The sequence below is a fragment of the Hippocampus comes genome, unplaced genomic scaffold (genome assembly GCF_001891065.2).
Source record: "Hippocampus comes isolate QL1 unplaced genomic scaffold, H_comes_QL1_v1.1 scaffold100, whole genome shotgun sequence".
NCBI lineage: Eukaryota > Metazoa > Chordata > Actinopteri > Syngnathiformes > Syngnathidae > Hippocampus > Hippocampus comes.
The window spans coordinates 540,536-562,793 of record NW_017805282.1 but is presented as its reverse complement, the minus strand read 5'-3'; the positions used below and the strand labels follow the sequence as shown (position 1 = coordinate 562,793).

The following is a 22,258-nucleotide window of genomic DNA, read 5'->3' as shown; positions in this document are numbered from 1 at the left end:
TCTACACCTGAAGACAAACAATAACTCTAGTAGGTGGCGCTATACCACCTATCAACTTGTTAATACATCTTTGAAGTCATTAAGTATGCAAAGAAGCTATGCCCTATCTGCATTTGCATAAATGTCATGCACACTATCCTTTTTGGTGAATATGGTGTCTGCTTTACTACTCCAAGAAATATGTATGCAGGCCGTCTTTTGGCAAGTATTTTGTACCGTTATGACAGGTGACAAGCAGGTTATTTATTTTGACAAATGTGGTGTGAGCATCAATGACAAGTGGTAATCTGTTTTTACAAGTGTGTTTGATAGTTTTAGGCGAAATAACATGTAGACTCATTGATTTTTGTTTGTTTTTCTGCGTATTACAAATGACCATGTGTAACATGTAGACTCATTGATTTTTTTTTGGTTTGTTTTTCTGCGTATTACAAATGACCATGTGTAACTCATCAAGTTGTCTATCTAATTCAGTGGGTACTACATTTATGTACAGTGATCCCTCGCTCCAACGCGGTTCATCTTCCGCGGCTTCGCTGTTTCACGGATTTTTTTTATTGCGGTTTTTAAAAATTCTTTTAAACAGTGAATTGCGTTCTGCATCCTGATTGGCTAAGGCACTGACCAACGTGAACAGTATCCGCACCTCGTCTTTATACATATACATACCCCACAATGTCGACGAAACGTTCTGCACCGGCAAAGGCACCCGAGGACGCGCTCAAAGCAATATTATTTTACAGTACAGTATTTCCAAAAACGATTATAGTTATTTGTTGAAAATGTTTGGTTTTCTTTTTTGTGTTTCGGCCTGAAAACAGGTTTTGGTCTTTGGTTTCATTGTATATATTGTTCAGTATTGTCTAATAACTGTAAAAAATAAAGCTCATTACTTCACGGATTTCACCTATCACTGGTTCTTTTTGGAACGTAACCCCCGCGATAAACTAGGGATTACCGTACATGTATGTATCCAAATCCGAAAATAAAGCGAGGTGTACAGGTAGACAAAATAAAGTTGGGTGGAAAAAAAAAGTACGCGCTTGCCAAAAGTGTCGTCACCGCAAAGACGTTGAAAGTGTAAAAAAAAAAAAAAAGGAAAAAAAAAGTAACAAGTGCGCACACAGCCGGTCGCCTCGGGCTCTCGTCCCTGAACGCAACACAAAGCTCCCCTGTGACAGCTGACGGATGAATAATGCTTACTCATACACGCGTGCGCGTGCACAAACCGCTCCGACCACACCTGCAGACTCCCACGGATTAGTGGTGGGCGGGTTGCATTCGTTAACATACTTGGACGTACAAACATTGCATAACATCGTTGCATGTAGGAATCTTTCGTGCTGTCGCTTTAAACGTGCATAACACGCACGCACCCACGCGCGCACAAAGAGCGTATCGAGGTGTGGCGCGGGTATTACTTAACAGCTGGAGGCGAAAGTTCAAACTACCTGTAAATTAAAAGGACATCTTCAGTGAGATTGAACACGAGTGGGAAGGAGCAGCACCCCGCAGTGGCCACGTGGGGTACTGACACATTGTGATGACACGTGATGAAACACACAACACCAAAAAGCTTAATTGCTGATTACGTTAACATTTAATGACGTTTTCTGAAGGGCTGTGAGCGATCTGGCCTGAAAATAAACCCAATATGATTTTTGTAAATGAGCTCATCTTGTTTGCCGCCGCGTTAATTTAAGCAGCGCTCAGGAGCAGTGACGCACTTTCAACTACGGAATCTCACGAAGAACAAAAAGCTTTAAAATTGACAACGGTAACATTTAAATGCCTTTTTTAAAGGATGTGAGCGATCTGGCCTGAAAATAAACACAACCTGAATATCGAAAACGAGCTCATCTTGTTTGCCGCCGCATTAGTTAAGCTGTGTTCAGTAGTAGTGACACACTTTGAACGACGGCATCCCATGAATAGCAAAAAAAAAAAAAAAAATTCGGTATGTAAAAATGTTACTGTGTGACGTTTTTAAGGGTTGTGTGCGATCTGGCCTTAAAATAACCCCAAGATGACTTTTGTAAATTAGCTCATCTTGTTTGCCGCTGCGTTAGTTTAAGCATAGCAGTAAGAATCCCATGAATTTAAAAAGAAATAAACCAAACAAATCGATAAACTGCAGCCCTACTTTGGGCTTGAGCGTTGGAATTAGAGTCGTCAATCGATTTACATTATTAATCATGATTCACATGATTTTCATAACAATTGACAATAAGCGGTAGAAAATGGATGGATTGACAAGTGTATGAATTCAAAGTAAAATTATCAAAACTTAAATGTTCCAGTTTTTAATACTCTTCTCAAAATCCGAGTGGGCAAATACGCTTACCGTATGCAAATATGATTAAAACATTTCAAATTCGAGCCCAACAACAAACAACAGATTGCACATTTTGTAAAACTGTCACTATAAAACTAAACGCATGACAAAAACAATTACGCACACTGTACATTTATACAAACTTCGTTTTACAAACAAGTAGCTTGTTCCAAACATCACCGGCGGAATGCGAACGCACAATGTAAAACGCCATTGACATGCTAACAAAATTCAGCATTAAAGTCATGGTAGTAGTATACATTCAACGAACACATTTTCACATGCGTGTCATAGGAACGCATACAAACAAATAATAAAACATTACTCTCAGGTTTAAATCCTCCCTCCACTCGTGTGACTTTCTCTTTCGGTAGGTGTGCGCCACACTACCAGACCAACTAATGGTGGTGCGATAATTGCAAGTTTTAAAAAAATTGTGACTTTAAGGAAAACTAACCTGTTAATTTGGACAGTCCCATTTGAAATGTAAACATGTGTAAAAGCAAGGAATGTGTGTTAAGTTTATTACAAGTTGCAAATCCGAGTTTTCCAGTCGGAAATTGCAACTAGCAGCGCGGGTCAGCCGTGTGTGGGCGGGACTTGACGGATAATGTCATTTCGAGACAGCAGCGAGCATCCAGGTTGCGTTCTGTCACCGACGACACAGCTTGTCATGGTCATCTTCGTATTCCCCTGGTCTCGTCTGTCTGCTGCACCCTGATGGCGCTTTGTCGTGCTCTGTCGCGCGAAACTTCAACAACAGAGTTCTGAGTCAGTCAGAAAACTTTCAGATTCCTTTGTCACTTCTTAACGGGAAATGAGCATGCTGTGGTTCCACTCCGCCGAATCCATAAGAGGCTCTGGCTCAGTGCACTGAAAGAAACTTTCACCCAATCACATTCAAGCTGTCATGGATTGATCCAACAGAATGGATGACTTCCTTGGACTGATAAAGTGGAAAATGTACTTTTTGATGCCTTGCATACAAATACGGTGTTGCAAGTTTCATTGGTTCTGTGAGCAAGTTCCTAAATCAATTTCTTTGTAAAATTGTACCTTGAGATGCAAGTGCTGGACGCGGCATTAAACTCAACTAATTTAATGAGAACCAGTTTGGCTACGAATAAATCATCCATCAAAAAAGAGGCTTCAAGTTGCGTGATGCCACTCCCACTTGAAGTTTACGAAAAAAAATACACATAAAAGCTGTCGTCAACGGGTCGTCATGCACTGAAACGTAGGCAGCGACAGAGTGCGGCCATCCCATGCTGAAATATGCAGGGAAATTAATATTAAGTCATATATTTCGGAGTGCTCTTTTTCCTCACTAAAATAAACGTGATATTTTTTTGTTGTTGTTTTGTGGCGTTTCCATTCATTCCTATGTGAGGGGAGATGATTTCAGATATGACTTTTGAGTTCCAAGCCTGGTCACAGGCCAAAACTGAAGTCATTTCAGATGATGATTTTTCTGGCTTTAAGAAACATTAAAACAAATCAAGAAAAAATGTTGGTAGTCAGTAACAGTTACTGATTCATCTCAGTCCACTTGGTGCAACAGCTCTCCAAAGTGTGGTCATCCCTGTTTAAGTTGCAGACTAACCAGCAGTTCGAATCTGATGTAGGTGTGAGTTTTGCTAATGGCAATGTACAGGATGATTCCATAATTGTTTCCACAGAATTAAGGGATTCCATATTTTTCCTCCTCTATTTGGTCTAAAAATGTAACTTACTACCACATTTTTTTTGATTACTTTTAGTTTTAACACCAGAAAGTTGCTAAACGTAGGCAGCGACAGAGTGCGGCCATCCCATGCTGAAATATGCAGGGAAATTAATATTAAGTCATATATTTCGGAGTGCTCTTTTTCCTCACTAAAATAAACGTGATATTTTTTTGTTGTTGTTTTGTGGCGTTTCCATTCATTCCTATGTGAGGGGAGATGATTTCAGATATGACTTTTGAGTTCCAAGCCTGGTCACAGGCCAAAACTGAAGTCATTTCAGATGATGATTTTTCTGGCTTTAAGAAACATTAAAACAAATCAAGAAAAAATGTTGGTAGTCAGTAACAGTTACTGATTCATCTCAGTCCACTTGGTGCAACAGCTCTCCAAAGTGTGGTCATCTCTGTTGAATTTGCAGACTAACCAGCAGTTCAAACCTGATGTCGGTGTTAGTTTTGCTAATGGCAATGTACAGGATGATTCCATAATTGTTTCCACAGAATTAAGGGATTCCATATTTTTCCTCCTTTATTTGGTCTAAAAATGGAACTTACTACCACATTTTTTTCTTTGATTACTTTTAGTTTTAACACCAGAAAGTTGCCATATGAAATGACTCGTGTTTTGTGTCATGTCTGTGATCTGCTTTTTTTTTTGGAGTTCATGACCATCCTGCAGAGCGTGCCTGTTAAGTCCAATTAAATAAAGTTTCCTGAATCTGAATTCTCTGAGATAGGCGATTCCGTAATTTTTGCCAGGGGTTGTATATGTGTTAGATGGATTTTTTTTTTTTTTTTTTTTGGAGTTCATGAACATCCTGCAGAGCGTGACTGTTAAGTCCAATTACCCCATGGAGATAAATAAAGTTTCCTGAATCTGAATCTGAATCCTCTGAGATAGGCGATTCCGTAATTTTTGCCAGGGGTTGTACGGGGGGGGGGTGGGGGTGCGCCAGTAGGCAGCACGGACGCACCAAAATCGCATAGGGCGCGCGTCGCAACGAGACACCTAGAGGAGCGCAAAGGCCAGAAAAGGTCAAGAAAAGGGCAAAAGGGAGCCGGGGGAGGACATTATGGCGCTTATCCCGTCGCAGATCCTCCGCATCGCCATCCTGCTGTCCTACCTCTCCATCCTGTGCCACTACAAGGCTCTGGACATGCCGGCGCACCAGACCTACGGAGGCAGCTGGAAGTTCCTCACCTTTATCGACCTGGTGAGCGTCGCCTCGACTCACATCGCCTCGCCTCGCCTTACTTAGCTTCGGCTCGGCTCGGCTCAGTTCGGCTTGGATCGGATTTATCGCCTATGGAGCCGGCTAGCTTAGCTTCATTTTCAAAGGCGCGCTTGTTTGTTTGTTTGTTTGTTTGGCCTTTGCGATTCAACAAATTCGCGCTGAGCTAAACCAAATCATTTGTTTCTTACCTAGGAGGTTCTGCTTTCGTCAGCCCAACAGGGGCGGCTTTCGTGAGGAAGGATGTCCACCATGGACGCGCCGCCTTCTCTGCTAGCCACCTAACATGAGAACTAACATGTTAGCCAAATTGCTCGTCTGCTTCGACCCTTTATTTTCTCTCCCGTGTTAACTTCTCCTATTTCACTTTGAAGCCATCTCTCGTTCTACTTATTTTCCTTCTCCGCCCTGCCCCTCTTATGTTTATGGGGGTGGATGGATGGATGCATAGATAAAAAGAAAGAATTCAATCCGTGAGTGAAATTGTCACAGCAGCAGTACGGTGGACGCCCAAGATACTTTAATTTGGCACCTGTTCAATGTTTTTTTTAAGATATTTTTAAAACCCCACACTTTTTTTGCGGCCAGTGGCTTTTGCCGTTTATGTCGCGCCTTATTCAAGATATTTTTGATTAGGTTTTTTTTTTAAGCATGTGCACAATATAAATAAAACACTACAGTTTTCAAACAGCCGTTAATTCATCCAAGTCTGACAGACTTTCATTTTGGGGAACTTGTGTCACATTTTTGTCACGTTACAACAGTTGTCACTGCCCAAAAATGACACGGTTGAAATGCTGTAAATATAAGCGGCAGTGTGGCGCAAAACCATCGCTAAATGGTACAAAATGGTTGAAAATTACAAATGAAAACATTAGTAGAGCTGTTGTTAACATTAAAAAAAAAAAAAAAAAAAAAAGAACACGATGCCCCGCTTTCAATCATGTCCTGTTTTCCCAAAAATAACCAATATTCTACAAATTCTGGCGGGGTTCATAAACTTCTGAGCACAAGTTTGAGTGATGTCTAATTGGATTTAGTGTGTGACGGCAGAATGACGAGTGCGAATAAACACAGCTTCCTTTTTACAATTGCCTGCGAAAACAATGTTTGCTCTCACACAGGCAGAGTGTAGAAAAACATGCGAGCGCACGCGAACAAGCGGTCGATTGTTTTTTTTTCATCTTCATGGGACCTCTCGAAGTTTCCTCGATTGGCCACGCTAAGCTAATCTATGGATGACTGAATTTCATTGTCAGCATCGACTTGTGTGGCTGTTGAGTAATGGTTCAGATTGCTCTGCAAATCTAAAAAAAATGTCCTGTATCATATTTTTTCTCATGAGCGCCATGTTGTACTCGGATGATATTTTGACCATTGTTGCCAGCAGCAGCCTCGCAACAGAACACGTACAACCTTTAAAACCAAAAAACAAGATTTGCAACATGACATCTGCACTATCTACAGTATGTGTCACAGTTCCAAGTGGAAGTTAGAAAAAGAATGAGGAAATTAATTCATATTTTGCCATCAAAACACCCATCTCAGTTTCATTTTTGTTGTTGTATTTGTGTCAAAGCAAAGGCCCTTGTACATCCCATCCTGTCGACTTGGGCCTCCTGTCTCCTTATCTTAAGTCAACAGTCTCAAACTTGGGCCTTAAACTGGACAGTGATTTCAAACTTGACCGGCAAATTGGTGCCGTTGTTAAATCCAGCTTCTTTCACCTTAGACAGCTGGCCAAAGTAAAACCTCTCCTCTCTCATGAACACTTTGAGACAGTAATTCATGCTTTTGTCACATCCCGGCTCGATTACTGCAATGCCCTTTACTTTGGAGTCAGCCAGTCTTCCATTAAGCGTCTCCAGCTGGTCCAGAATGCCGCTGCTCACCTCTTGACTGGTACTCGTAAGAGGGAGCACATAACTCCTCCTCTGGCATCCCTTCACTGGCTCCCCATACATTTTAGAGTTATTTTCAAGATCCTCTTATTTGTTTTCAAATCTCTAAATGACCTCGCGCCACCTTACCTGTCTGAGCTCATCCGCCCCTACACACCTGCCCGGCGCCTCAGGTCTGCGGGACCAGACATTATTAGAAGTACCAAGAACTAAACGGAGGCTCAGAGGGGATTGAGCCTTTTCTGTTGCTGGTCCCTCTCTCTGGAATGACCTCCCACTGAACATTCGGCAAGCCTCCTCGCTGCCCATCTTCAAAACCCGCCTCAAAACTCACTTGTATTCTTTGGCATTTGACTCAGCGTGACTTAGATTTGTTCTTGGTTTTGCTGTTCGGTGCCTTCTACCGTCTTTATTACCGATTTGCTTTACTGTTTGTTGTATATGTTAAATTGCTCCATGTACAGCACTTTGTATGCAGCGATGGCTGTTTGAAAGTGCTCTATAAATACAGTTGAGTTGAGTTGAGAAAGTGACAGTTTTGCTTGACATGTGTTTTTTCTCAAAAATCAGTTTTTCTCCTCTTTTTGGTCAGAAATGGAAGTTTTGGGTGAAACTAACTTCTGTTTGACTGCTGATTACTAAAGAATGGACAGCGCTAGAAACAAACTTATGTTCTGGTGAAAGAAGAGAGTCTATTCTTTCTTTGGGTGGGTTCGCTGCTAGCATTCGGACAGAAGACAATATTGTGTGGGTGTCAATCGGCTCGCCATATGAGGGAACTCTGTTTTGATAATCACTCTCAGTTGATTGCGACATTGAATTTTTTTTTTTTTCCATCTGAAGCTTACTCCCGACACCTAGCATGGCTCATAACCAGATTTGTTATCTCTGTGAAGATCGATGTTTTTTTTTTTTTTCGGTCGCAAACGAAGCCTGCAATCAGCGCGATTGCCCTTTTTAGCCCAGCGGATCGGATTGCTTCCAAGTGCGTTTCTACATTTATTGATTGAAAACGAGACCATGTGACTCTTCCCTGTTACGTGGCAAGCTCAGCTCTCCTTGAAATGGAATGTTTTGAGGCAGCCAAGGTATCTGTGCCTCCAGTCGCACTTTGATGCTCAAGGTGAGACACAGCTTACGAGTTGAAGATTTGAAAGTCGATAGTCGAGTCATGTGTGAATTTTGCAGCCTCAGAGTTCTACTTGACAGCCGCATGCAAATGTCTTATTTTGATTAAACACAACAATTTTAGTTAAGCAACGGGATCTAAATGATTAACTGGTTATCAAAATAGTTGTTGATTAATTTGATCATTGATTAGCTGTCGATCAGTCGACCTAATTAAAAAAGAAAATACCCTTGAAAATTTAAATGTCATCTCAAACACAACTGACAATATGACCCTAAAAATAAATGGCTTAAAAATGATTTTATTTTGAAAAAAATGCCCAGGATGGAACCCGTAGAAATAGCAGTTGCTACTTTAAATTTTCTGCCATTTCCTTTTGTTTTTCAACTTGGGTGTGTTTTCCGACTTTTGCACCATCGCTCGCTCATATTTATTCAGTTTTTGGTGACTTGAAGTTGTGAGTCAAAAATGAGAAATGCTGCCTCTAGATGGCAGCAGAGAACACGGCAGCTGGGCACGCTCATTGGCTGACTCACACATCACTCACCGGCCCAGGCCCCGCCTTTTAAAGCCACACACACTCAAAGTCAAACATCGTACAGTCAAACGTGAGGCTTTGTACCTCACTTTCACCATGCAAATTCTTTTTTTTTTTTTGTTGTTGTTGGTTTTTTTTTTTTTCAATTACTCAGATAATCGATTCTAAAAATATTGGCATACAATATTGCTACAAAAGTATCAGTACATCCTGCCCATTGTTGTGACTGAAGTTGATTTCTGACTCTTGTGCAGGAGACTTGAGAGCTGTCTATCATCTTTGAACGTTACATTGCAGGTGATCCAGGCGGTGTTCTTTGCCCTCTGCGTGCTGATCGACGTCTCTAGTCTAATGACCAGAGCCGGCGAAAACCGGGAGCAGGAGAGGCAGCTCAGGAAGCTGATTGGCCTGAGGGATTGGATGTTGGCCGTCCTGGCCTTCCCCTTTGGCGTGGTGAGCAGGTGGACACGCACAGAAATGCAGAATCGGTAACAGATGTGGATCGTATCCTCCTCTTCGTTCCCGAAATCTCATCACCGCGGACTTTTTCCGATGGTTTTTCAGGCATCATGTAACACAAGATGAGCGCCGGCTTGTCTCATGTTGATAATGCGTCAGGATTTTAATGCCGGCCAATTGGATGTCCACTCGTCACAGTGATTCAAAGACACAACTGGAGCAAAATATACAAAGTCAGCGCTTGCATGAGCCAGTGGAAGAAAAAAAAATGCAGTATATTCCACATAATCGCAGATGTCAAATTGCATCTCAGGACAGACGATGATGATTTGCCGATTAGGAATTGTGACTTCCATCGTACTTTTTGGACTCAAAAGGACAGACTTCCCATCCTTCCTGAATGCAGCGCTTGGCTCTTGATTGAAGCGCCGCAAACTTGTTGGTTTGAATTGCAGCTGTTCTGAAAGTGCTAGATCAGGGGTGTCAAACTCATTTGACATTGTGGGCCACATACGGCCTCGGTAGATGTCAAGTGGGCCGGACCATTAAAATTTTACCATGCTCTGCTATAATTAACTAAAATATGTCTTTCCTTTGTTTTGGTCTAAGGAAGCACAAGAACATTAGGAAAATGTTGAAATTTAATGAACATATCCTTTACAAAACATTTCATGAAGCACCTTAGATTTCCTGAGACAAATGTGCAATTTACTTTGGTCATTCACATATATGCATTGCAACTGATCCCACTGATTGCACAAAGGCACACAACTTTAACAAGTAATTCGTATTAAAAAATATAGTAATGCACTTTAAGATTAAACGAGATTTATAAAGAAAGGATTTTTTCAACCATTTACACATGTGCATATATAATCTAAATTTAATCCCTGCCTTCACCTTACAAACTAAGGAGAGTGCTATTAAATGTGTAAAGAATAAAGTATTCACACGTCCTCGATAGCGTCTGCTGTGTTGGGTCTGTCTCAGTGAGATATGAAGCGACTGTTGTCTTCTTCTCTGATCAAAACAATGTTGCCTTCAACTCTGATCAAAACAGTGTCTCCCCCTAGCGTATACTCCATGAATTGCACTTTATTAAAATACAAATTCCGTGTATTTTATGCATTTTTTCACTTTTAAATTATCCCGCGGGCCTGCTGGAACCTCCTTGGGGGCCGGTTCCGGCCCGCGGGCCGTATGTTTGACACCACTGTGCTAGATAAATAAAGATGTATTTTATTGTATTCTACGTACACGTCTGCTGACAGGCTCCTTTTCTGTGTTTGCAGTTTGTGGTGTTCACCTTCTGGAGTTTGTACCTTTATGACCGAGAGCTGATCTACCCCAAACTGCTGGACAACTTCATCCCTCAGTGGCTCAACCATGGCATGGTGAGGTTGGATTGTTGGGCGGGGGCATGGGGTCAGTAATTCAAGACCCACCTACTTCTTCTTCTTCTTTTCCTTTCGGCACGTCCCTATTCAGGGGTCGCCACAGCGAGTCAGTAATTTCCATCCGCCCCTGTAAACCGTCCTACCAACTCGCATGGTCGTCTTGGCAAAAGTTTTACGCCGGATGCCATTCCTGACGCAACCCTCCCCATTTCTCCGGGCTTGGGACCGGCACTGGGGAACAGTGCACCCCCAGGGGAGGGCACTGCCCCCCAGCGGCTGGGTTCAAGACCCACCTACATTGGTTGAAAATCTCTGATTTACAAAGAGCATGTTAAAAAAAAAATGTAAAGAATTATCACAGTCGCTGATGAATTTGATGAGCATTAAAAGACTGAATTTGAATCATCCCGCCAACTTCCACTTCCCACGATGATACAGGCACACACACCGAGTGTGTGTGTGTGTGTGTGTGTGTGTGTGTGTGTGTGTGTGTGTGTGTGTGTGTGTGTGTGTGTGTGTGTGTGTGTGTGCGCACGTGCATGCGCGTGCATGCGCGTGTGCACGCGTGTGTGCGTGTGCGTGCGTGCGTGCGTGTGCGTGCGTGCGTGCGTGTATGTGTGAATGCATGCATGGAAGCATGGAAGGTGTCTTTTGCGCTCCAGAAAATGATGCAATAGACAAATGGTTGCTACGGTGGTCTCGCCAAGGACCAAAACAATCAGAACACCACCAACCTGCAAGTGTGTGTGTATATGTGTGTGCGTGCATGCGTGTGTGTGTGTGTGTGTGTGTGTGTGTGTGCGCACGCCATGGTTCTGGAAGTAAATATTTAGCAGTATTCCATGGTATCGATGTGTCATGTTTGTACTGGCTGCCATGGCAACTGTGATTATTCCCATCGCTGGAGGGAGTGGTCGGGTGATGTCAAGAAAGGAGAGAAAGGCACAACTCAAGAAAGAGCAAAAAAAAAAAAAAATGTTCTTTTCATCATCCTCAAATGTGCTTAATGTCCCCATTGTGACCATCGAAAGGCGCCCGTTGCAGCAGGAAGGGTTCAAAGTTGAAAGCATTCTGGCGGGGGGGATGTCGGTTGTTGAGCGCGAGCATGCCTGCCCGCCGCCGAGCGCGAGATAAGCTCCTTAAAGTCTGCGGCGAAATGTCAACTTGAAAACTTGTCGAAATGTCGAGTTCGCCTCAAGTTCAAGCCATTTAAAATCTTAAGTAGAGCAACCGTGTGTCAATTGACGCCGGCATTCCTCCACTTACAGAAAGGTTCGGTTCGTGAAGTTCACCGGTAACGATAATAGCACATTTCTGATCCATCTTGAAATGTGCGATTTATTTCCTCCCTTCCAGCACACCACCGTGCTGCCGTTCATCATCATCGAGATGCGCACCACCCGCCATCGGTACCCCAGCAGGTGGTGCGGCTTGGCGGCCGTCTGCTGCTTCGGCATGGGCTACATCCTCTGGTGCGGCCGTTCTCAGTCGTCTTCTGCTTGCCCGCGCCACAGCTTGTGCTCATCTCTTTGTTTTGCACTATGTGTGTGGCGTGCGTGTGTGTGCGCGCAGGACTTACTGGGTGCACCAGGTGACGGGCATGTGGGTGTACCCCATCCTCGAGCGCATCACGTCGCTCGGCCGCTTCCTCTTCTTCTCCGTACTCTCTGCCGTCCTTTGCGTCTTCTACGTGCTCGGGGAAATACTCAACAGCTACATCTGGGACCAGCCGCATACAGGTACACACACACACACACACACACACACACACACACAAATGGTACAGATTGTATATCCATGCAAAAGTACACACACACACACACACATACACACACACGCACACACTTCCCAAAACTTCCTAAAAGTTTCCCTTTCTCCGCAGCCAAGGTCAAAGGTGAGTGAACTTGAGTTGTGCATGGCAGTGGAGTCACACACATGTGAGGTCACATGTCAAGCTCCGCCCACCAAGACAGCACAAGGATTGCAGAGGTGTGACCTTTGAACTCCATCCATCAGCACCAACAAGCCTGAAAACGGGAACCGGGACACACACACTTTACCCCTTTTCTTTATTTCGCCAAAGCAATACAACACACACACACACACACACACACACACACACACACACAAACAGACACTTGCTCATCAACACATAGCCAGGTCAAAATGGATCTTCTTGAAAGCACATGGCGTCATATGTCAAATGAGAGGTCTCAACGAGGGCACCACAGTCGTGACTTCATTTTGTCACGATTTCCTTACATGTTAATGGACTGACTCAAAAACCTCAACCAAGCCACAAGATCAACTGTGACTCCTACCAAGTCAGAAGTCAATGTCAAGCGCTTGCACTCTATCCATCAATGTTCTGATAGTTTGTCCTCATCGAGGTCATGGATGGGCCCCGGTTGACTTTGAATGAGGAGCCAGGTATACCCTGGATTGGTCGCCAGCCAATCGCAGAGCCAATCCAGACAAACGGTTTAGTGTCCAATGAAGCTAGCATATATGACAAGCATTTTGAGCACAGGGACAAGATACAAGCGCCACAAACACTGGAAAACTCCAAAGTGAGATTCAAACCCAGAATCTCTCAACTGTGAGACAGAGTCTGTATCCACTTTTTCAGCATGCTGCTCGTACTCTCGTGGGTCATATGAAAAGGTCCTGATCAGGCTTTCCAAATCGCTTGTTACATTATATTTTGTACAGTGGTGCCTTGAGAGACGAGTGACCCCAATTACAAATTTGTTTTATTTTTTTTAAGATTTCTCTCGCGAGCAAAATATTGAGATACAAGTGTGCAGCAACACATGTAGACAGACAATAGCAATAGTCGTATTCTTTATCCTCAGCGTAGAAAGAATGTTACTGCAGTACTGATGAGCTCAGAGTTGCGACATCTCAAAGAACAGAATATACATTTGTCGTTTAGTACCCCCGTGTGGCCAAGGTGCGCACACCAGAAAGCAAAGCACAATGCCGACTCACTTGATACAGCGTGAGGAAATTCCTCAGAATTTCATTTTGCCAATCTACCCTTAGGCCATTTAATGGCATTTCAATTCATTTCATTGGAGAAAGACAATTTTGGACACAAGCGAGTTGTGGGTGTGATCACAGAACAAGTGATCTTATCTTGAGGCACCACTGGACATTTGTGACAATGGCACAGTGTTGACCTCTGAGCAAGCTTACAGATCAACAGTAACACATTTCGCATATCGAGCTCATGAAGTGTCACTTTCTGGTGGTGGTGATCGTCATTGATCTGCAGGGGGCGCTATTAAAGCAGCACATCGATTCCAAGTTATACGATCACACAGGTTGCATGTTGGATTCGGTGACATATTACACGCTTCGATGACATTTGGGGGATGCTTTGGCAAGATGGTATACACCTAATCGGGTCAAGGTACAAGTTTGTAGTTTTTATTTTTCGGGGATGGACTGTTGATTGGTAAAGGTGAACAAACATGATGCAGAACTCTGCATATAAAGCATATTTATTGGATCAGGTTTGAATGTTTAACTTAATAAACAATAAATCCACAAAGTTGCTCTTTGTCCTTTCTGTCCTTTCACGCTCACCAGACACTTCATTAGGGACGTTAGAATGACATCAACGCAACTCTTTACTGTCTTAAAAAAAAAGAAATGTGTTGTTCATTTTCACGGGTGCTGTCGTCTCACTTTTCCAAAAAGTGACGTCTCCTATTCGACGATGCTCGTTTTGAAATCTGACAAGTGTGTGCTTTCTCTTCTTCAGCCATCTTCTCTTCCTCTGCGGTGACATCCAAACGCTCAAATACCCCCCCTACATTTGCATATATTTGCATGCTCATGAGTAGAAGTGCGTTTGGCGCTACCATTTTCCTGTTAAGTGTGAAGGGAAGGTTGTGACAAGCAATGTAATGCTTGTAAGATGCAGTCAAAATTGCAAATTCAGTAGTACAAAGTTGTCAGTTCATCGGCTGCGCCCCCTGCTGGCAGGCTATTTGAAGTGACTCTTTTTCAAACATGCCACTTGGTAGTTTAGAGTAGACCATGGTGGGCGACTCCGGTCCTCGCCGCTATCCTCCACGTTTTCTCTCCTCCAACACACCAGAATGAAATGATCAGGATCGTTATCAGGCTTCTGCAAAGTTTGCTGATGAGCTCATCACTTGAATCAGGTGTAATGGCGGGAGACTTTGCCACGCCTAGCTTAGACTGTATTCAAAATAACAACAGAAAACAAATACAAAACATTCAAACAAAATCTGTCTCACTCCTTCCTGGTTTGGAGTTTGGGTGCTGAAAGAGAAAAAAAATGTAGTTTAGTATTAGAAAATCATGGAAATGAAAATAATCTTGTTGCAAGGTCAGACTGCCCACTTGTGTGCATGTTTTGTTTTTTTGGGTCATATTTGAATGTGATTTACAGTTTATGCAAGTGCATGAAGAAGTTAACCGGATGACATTTATATGTGGTTAGTGTCGGTTTCAATGCTGACCGTTGGGATTCTCCTGCTTGTAAAACGTCTTCAGCATCTCCACGGCTTCGTTCGCTCTGTGGCCCATGACACACTGCGCATGCACAGAAACACACACATAGACACACTCAGTCATTGTCACACGCACGTGCGCATGTGTGAACAAAGTTAGTCGTGGTGACCTTGTAGGAATTTCCCGTGCGAGTCAGCTCAGCCGAAGAGACATCCAAGACGGAGCCGCAGCCTCCGAAGCGCTCGTTCCCGCAGCCATACGCCACCAATGGAATGTCCGCCGCACGGTCAAGGAAAAAACACACGCACTCAAGATGAGAAGAATCACATGACTACTTTGGAAGATATTAAGACGCGAGTTGAAGGATACTCATAAGGCGGAGCGCAGCGGCGCACATGATGCAGGGCTCCACGGTGACATACAAAACCGTTTGCTCACACACACTCCTAGCATCCTGGTTGCCAAGGCGACACCAATCCAGGAGTTGGTCCAGGGCCACCATTTCTGCATGCCTGGTGGCCTCAAACACAAACACACGCACAATAATCTCAAGCAGCCGAGTGGAGGGATTCTTGTACATTTGAAAGCGGCTGCGACAGTTGAAAGCACATTCTTGCTGATGTGCACTGATTACACCAACAACATGTCTGGCAACAGAGAGGGGCTATTTTACAGGCACACAATCCCAATTTATATTAATGATGCTTCCAAGTCCCTCTGAAGAAAATATTTCTTCAGAGGGACTTTGATTCCTGTGAAGAAACAGATACACACACACACACGCACACGCGCGGGCACGCGCACACTTATATACATATTAAACGAAATCATTAATTCGAGAAAAAGGGGAGATGGTACAAATCAGAATGGCTCTGCCTACATTCTTCGTTTCGTTGACTTCATTCCGTCCTTTCCCGACCACTTTGTCCTTGTAGACCAGCAAACACCCCACTGGAACTTCTCCATTGTTCAACGCCTCTTTTGCCTGCACGCAAACACACACAATAAACAGTAATTTAGTAACTTTTAAGCAAAGTTTTAAGAGTTGATTAGTCGAGTCACCATTTCGAAAGCGCAGTCCATCCACTTTGCAACTTCTTCGTCAGTCGGAGAAAACACAGCTTTAAACTTCTCCTCCGCTGTCATGGCAACCTCGCGTAGTGTTTCTAAAACCAGAATGTTGCAGAATGCATATATATATTTAAAACACAAAAAAAAACAACAACAAAAATGGTCTCACTGTTCCGTGTGCTCTGTTGGAGGGCTTTTGAACTCCGGAAGCAGTATGAAATGGGGAAGATAATATTGGACGGACCTGTTTCCCTTTTTAACTAACTGTAGTTTGAGGAGCAAATTATGCATCGATGATCAAATTCTTGAACTTTCCTGATAAAGTTCTTGATATAATAAGTATGTTTTAAATGTGTCTTACCTTCCCAATTATATTCAAAAGTAAATATCATGTTCTCTTTTTTTTTAATCAGTTTTAAATAAATTGCGTCTAGTGACGTAGTGACGTCGAGCACGACTTCCGTGTTCGCGATTCGATCGACAGGTAGCATGCTGCTAACCCGGCTTAGCTAAAGACTAGAAACTCGTGAGCTCATGATCATGTTGCTGGAACACCGCGTCCAAAGATAAATGTACGGACTCTTTTGTTGACTTTTTCACCGCGGGGCATTCCCCAGTGTGTGAGGATGTTTTCTTCCATTTGGAATTTTGTGAAGCGTCACAAGAGGAAATTTATCTTCACCGGAGCTGTAGTTGGAGGTACAGTAGAAACTGTTAGCCTGTGTGCTAATGCTACACTCTGGAATTCACTTGGTGAATGAGTATCTTAGTCCGAGTCGTCTTGACTTTCGGATATACAGTAGTCCCATGGTGAGATAGTTTTGTGTGTTAATAAGTGCTTCATTCTTTCCATTGACGTGTTTCTTCCTTGTTGTGTCAAGCTCAACGGTTTTCGCCTATTTGTAATATTATAATAAATGTTAGACATATGGACCATATATTCTTAAATTGACAGAAAATAGTATAACGATTTGTCTTTTAAATCGTCAATACGTCATGATATTTCATTTTACTGCCAATGTATGTATGATACGTTCCCATTTGCCCTCCCACAAGGTGTGTACTTCCTGGGCAAATATGCCCGATCCAAGTTTAGGGAGCTCCAAGAGAAGGAGGCCACCGAATACATCGCTCAGGCCAGACGCCATTTCCACTTTGAGAGCAACCAGAGAACGTGCAACATGACTGGTAAGGAAGTCAACACCAACAATAGGAATTAAAAATAGGTGCAAAGTTGTTAAGGTGTGCTTTGTGTGTGTGTTTCTCAGTCGTGTCTATGTTGCCTTCGCTGAGAGAAGCCATCGTCAACCAGCTCAACTCGGAAAGCCTCACTGCGATACTAAAGACCAGGCTAGTGTCACTCTTCTCCTCTCACAGTTTAAATGAAGTCAAGTCCTGTGAAGGTTATTCGTATGTCACGAATGAATTCACTGTTGTGGATCTTATACGTCAGTCAACTGGAATCCAAATGTTTCCTACCTCTGCTGAATATGTTCATCGTGTACGTTTTTCACCGGGTAGGATTGGAAGAGGGACTTGCCGAGGTCTCTGTGAAATTCAAGCTCATACAGAACTGTACTGAAAAACAAACACCAGTGGATGGCAGCGTTGCATCGTTTTAAATTTGAACTCAAGACAGGCTTTGATTATAGAGGGTGAATAATGGCAGTAAAACGGGCCAAAATCCAGCAGGCAGGCTGAGAAACTAATTGCATACACGGTGTGGTTTATTGAAATGTGAGAATGTAGAAATGACTCTTGGGTGGCCATTTAAACATTTCTAATTTCCGTGGGTAGGGCATTGTCGAGTAGTAGAGCCCAAATAGAGTTTGCCCGAGAACCTGCTGACATTTTTGCTGTCTTCTCCTCATCCTGACAGGCCGGCCAATAAAGTGGAGATCTGGGAGGATTTGAAGATCATCAGTAAGTCCAGCTTCGATCCGTGTGCTGGCGTTTTCTTCATCTTGGGTTCATTAAGCGTCCGCCGTTGGCAGGTTTCACTCGCAGCCTCGTGGCCGTGTACAGCACCTGCATGCTGGTGGTTCTTCTGAGAATCCAGCTCAACATCATCGGAGGTTACCTCTACCTGGACAACTCTGTGGGCAAGCCCCCCACGGTGAGGAACGCGCTGGGAAGCTTTGAGAACACAAATTCCATCGTTTTGTGATCTGTTACGGTATCCCGCTTTGGATATGATATTTAATTGATGTTCGCACTATAAGGGGATCTTCGAGTGTAAATGAAAAGTTTGATGTGTTTCTGTTTCCTGTTGTCAGACCCCTCAGGCACCACCAGAGGTGCAGCAGCAGTACTTGTCCAGCATTCAACATCTCCTCGGCAACGGTAAGGACAACACTGATCGATAAATTGTTTTTTTAAAAGACACTTGCTTCTTATATCAGTCCATAACTAATAAAGTTGTGTTTCTCTGCTTGTGCAGGATTGACACAGTTGATCACTGTAGTGAAGAAGTCGGTGCAGAACTCCCTGGATGGGTAAGAAGAAACAACCACTCCGCTTCTCAATTAGTATTATTGCACAAATTGACCTCCAGTCTCAGAAAGAACTCCAGACCAAACCAAACGACGTATGATGCTTCTGTTTTATCAATAAACAGCCCATTTTAGAATGGGAGCCCTAAGACAATGACAGACACACACAAACATTGTACACTGACACACACTTAATTGCGCATTGCGTGTGTGTGCAGCGTATGTCTGAAGCAAAGTTTGAGTCTGCTGGAGCTGGAGCAGCACATTAGTTGGATCCGAGCCGAGGTGGAGGCCTGCCCCTGCCGTCCGCTCTCCTCCTACATGATGGCCGACGATGACAACGCCCTCGCCGATCAGGTCCAGACACGCAGCCGACTGCTTGCAAACCACAAACACTTCCAAATGACTGACCAAACCAGATCCTCGCTGCTCAGTCGAAATAGTGCACATCCAAAAATTGGTGGGAGGGGGTTCTTGAAGAAAGTTGATTTAAAAAAATTATTATTATTATTATTATTATTATTATTATTATTATTATTCAAAAATGATTATATTTTTCCTATTTGGATTTTTTTACTGAAAAAAATCTCTCTCTCTTCCCTCTCTTCCTCTATATATGTTTTTTTTTAAACACAGACAATTTATTTCAATTTTTGGAAAAATATTTTCTTGTCCCATGTTTGAAAAATAAAATAGTTTTTTGATAAAAATTGATTTTGTCATGTAAAATATTTCAGATCTTTTGAAACGATTGATTTATTTTTCTCATTTTTGAAAGTCAGATTTTTTTAACACAGACAATTTATTTCAATCTTTGGAGGGAAAAAAATTCTTATGCCATGTTTGAAAAAAACATCATTACAGTTTTGGGATAGAAAATGATTTTGTCATGTAAAAAAACAATTATTTCCAATCTTTAGAAAGGATTGATTGATTTTTCTCATTTTTGAAAATCTGTTTTTTTTTTTTTTTGTTTTGTTTTTTTTGTCCAGGCTTGCGGTCTGTCTGAAAGGGATGTCCTGACCATCCGCCTTCTCAACGAGACCAGAGACATGATGGACAGGTAGCCATTTGATCACCTTCTTCCTCACGTGCTCACACCAGCAAACACGCTATCACGTGTGCTGATGTTGTATGTTCAGTCCAGACTTCAACACCGTGTTGACTGCGTGCCTGCAACGAGGATTCACTCGTCTCCTCGACAACCTGGCGCAGTTTTTCCACCCGCCGCCTACCGACCCCGCCCACCACACCGACCCCGCCCACCACACCGACCCTCACAGGTCAGTTTGTGTGTGGGTGCACGCCTGTGTCTGTTTAAGCCTGTGATATTGCCGCTGATGAGTGATCAGTGTGAAGTTGTATTTTTACAGGTTGTATTGACGTCTTCTCCTGTGTTACGGTGTGTGTGTGTTAGTCTGCCGTCCATCAGTCTTCCGCTGGCCAAGATCATCCCCATCATCAACGGTCAGATCAACACCATCTGCAGCGAGACGCCGGGTCACTTTGTTCAGGTAATAGTCATCATCGTCATCATCACACATTTGTATCTGGTAGTGACCAATAAAACGAATGGGGAGAAAAAAAAGCGAAAAACTCCGGGAATAAACAGAAGCTAAACGAAATTAAAATAAAAGCAAAAGAGGGAACTGACTCACCGCCTGGCTCGTGTTGTCAGTTGCTTTTTTGTACATGCCGTTTGCCTTTCACTTCATGACATGTGGCCTTTTCTCAACTTCTCACACACTTTATCACACTACCCACCACAACGCATTCCCTGTTTATACCACACATATAGTACATATCGTGTTTGCATGCAAGGTGGCTAAACTTGTCCTGCTGCCCAACGTGTTGCCATTTCTTTCCCTCAAAAATCGACTTCCGCCGCCCATCTTTATCTTCGTCTCAAAAGCTGCGCTGATGTCAAATCCAAAGTGATCTACTGGCATCTGTTCATCATTACAGTTGGGAAGAAAGTGAAAGTCCACAGACAAGCTGGGCAAGCGAGATCCTCCTCCATGCGTGCCTGAGAAAAGTACTTGAGCAATATATTGTCTGGCAGTAAGCGATTGCATTCCAGTTGACCAATCAAAATGTCAGTGGCAGTCAATGAGTTCAAAAAGCGTCTCTTGCTACTCAGTATTTATGCCGAGAAATTTCCGTGCCCTATGAAAAAGACCAGCGTGACACTGATAAAAAGTCAACTACAATTAAGCATTTTATGAAAAGGAGGAAGGAAATACTCTCTGAATCCAAATTGAAAAGGTGAAATGAAAACTTCCAACTTCTGAAAAATCCCAAAGTTATTAGTTTTAGTTTGTGTCTTTCAGGAGCTTCTGATGAACAACGACGTGAAGGAGTTTGCCGCCAACGTGTACGACAGCTTCAGCACACCGCAGGAAGTGCACAAGTAGGACGCCGGCGCACCAAGGATCAACTCTCCTTTTTTTATTTTTATTTTTTATTTTTTCAAATCTCAATGACTCGCGAGGGGCAATTTCAAGCCTACACGCATGATTGTCAGCAGTCACGTCATGTGCTAACAATTAAGCTGAAGCACTACAGGACATAGAAAACGAATGCGCTGAATGGAATAACCCATTCGAAGAGACAACGTGGGTCCCCCTTCTCATGGGCTCACCACTCATGGGAGGGGCCAAATGGGTCGGGTGCAGTGTGAGCTGGGCGGCAGCCAAAGGCAGGGACCCTGGCGGTCCGATCCTCGGCTTCAGAAGCTAGCTCTAGGGACATGGAATGTCACCTCTCTTGCAGGGAAGGAGACCGAGCTGGTGTGCGAGGTAGAGAAGTTCCGACTGGATATCGTCTGACTTACCTCCACACACAGCCTGGGTTCTGGTACCAGTTCTCTCGAGAGGGTTTGGACTCTCTTCCACTCTGGAGTTGCCCACGGTGAGAGGCGCAGAGCAGGTGTGGGCATACTCATTGCCCCCCGGCTCAGTGCCTGTACATTGGGGTTCACACCGGTAGACGAGAGGGTTGCTTCCCTCTGCCTACGGGTGGGGGGACGGGTGGCTTCCCTCCGCCTTCGGGTGGGGGGGGACGGGTCCTGACTGTTATTTGTGCGTACGCACCTAACAGCAGTTCAGCGTACCCACCCTTTTTGGAGTCCTTGGAGGGTGTGCTGGAGAGTCCTCCTGCTGGGGACTCCCTCGTTCTGCTGGGGGACTTCAATGCTCACGTGGGCAACGACAGTGAGACCTGGACGGGCGTGATTGGGAGGAACGCCCCCCGATCAGAACTCGAGTGGTGTTTCGTTATTGGACTTCTGTGCTCGTCACGGATTGTCCATAACGAACACCTTGTTCAAGCATAAGGGTGTCCATATGTGCACTTGGCACCAGGACACCCTAGGCCGCAGTTCGATGATTGACTTTGTGGTTGTATCATCGGATTTGCGGCCGCATGTTTTGGACACTCGGGTGAAGAGAGGGGCGGAGCTGTCAACTGATCACCACCTGGTGGTGAGTAG

General features: G+C 43.7%; 3 protein-coding genes and 1 long non-coding RNA gene across 6 annotated transcripts; 2 read left to right on the top strand and 2 right to left on the bottom strand.

Moving 5' to 3' along the window:
- Nucleotides 1-1,580: 1,580 nt before the first annotated feature.
- LOC109516727 (uncharacterized) lies at nt 1,581-6,165 on the bottom strand. Its single transcript, XR_002168395.1, has 2 exons — nt 5,485-6,165; nt 1,581-3,073 (listed from the first exon to the last, which is right to left on the bottom strand). It is a non-coding gene; the product is annotated as an uncharacterized LOC109516727 (long non-coding RNA).
- aig1 (androgen-induced 1 (H. sapiens)) lies at nt 4,991-14,113 on the top strand. Its single transcript, XM_019871470.1, has 6 exons — nt 4,991-5,275; nt 9,159-9,314; nt 10,613-10,714; nt 12,074-12,189; nt 12,290-12,456; nt 12,600-14,113. The coding sequence occupies exons 1-6, from the start codon at nt 5,135-5,137 to the stop codon at nt 12,617-12,619; spliced, it is 702 nt and encodes a 233-aa protein (XP_019727029.1). The 5' UTR covers nt 4,991-5,134; the 3' UTR covers nt 12,620-14,113.
- Nucleotides 14,114-14,207: 94 nt separating this feature from the next.
- On the bottom strand, nt 14,208-16,504 carry adat2 (adenosine deaminase tRNA specific 2). 2 transcript variants are annotated; one of them, XM_019871478.1, is made up of 7 exons: nt 16,446-16,504; nt 16,268-16,371; nt 16,086-16,190; nt 15,575-15,725; nt 15,375-15,481; nt 15,214-15,286; nt 14,208-15,013 (listed from the first exon to the last, which is right to left on the bottom strand). In XM_019871478.1, the coding sequence occupies exons 2-7, from the start codon at nt 16,349-16,351 to the stop codon at nt 14,985-14,987; spliced, it is 549 nt and encodes a 182-aa protein (XP_019727037.1). In that variant the 5' UTR covers nt 16,352-16,371; nt 16,446-16,504; the 3' UTR covers nt 14,208-14,984. The 2 variants fall into 2 exon arrangements, with proteins under 2 accessions (XP_019727037.1, XP_019727038.1); XM_019871479.1 differs by having other exon boundaries at nt 14,208-14,929; nt 16,268-16,483.
- Nucleotides 16,505-16,745: 241 nt separating this feature from the next.
- pex3 (peroxisomal biogenesis factor 3) lies at nt 16,746-21,392 on the top strand. Of its 2 annotated transcripts, none has more exons than XM_019871468.1 (12): nt 16,746-16,975; nt 17,333-17,464; nt 17,545-17,626; nt 18,156-18,199; nt 18,271-18,392; nt 18,553-18,619; nt 18,717-18,771; nt 18,987-19,125; nt 19,761-19,831; nt 19,911-20,051; nt 20,186-20,282; nt 21,099-21,392. In XM_019871468.1, exons 1-12 carry the CDS (start codon nt 16,903-16,905, stop codon nt 21,180-21,182), a joined length of 1,107 nt encoding a protein of 368 aa, XP_019727027.1. In that variant the 5' UTR covers nt 16,746-16,902; the 3' UTR covers nt 21,183-21,392. The 2 variants fall into 2 exon arrangements, with proteins under 2 accessions (XP_019727027.1, XP_019727026.1); XM_019871467.1 differs by having other exon boundaries at nt 20,183-20,282.
- The last annotated feature ends 866 nt before the right edge of the window (nt 21,393-22,258 follow it).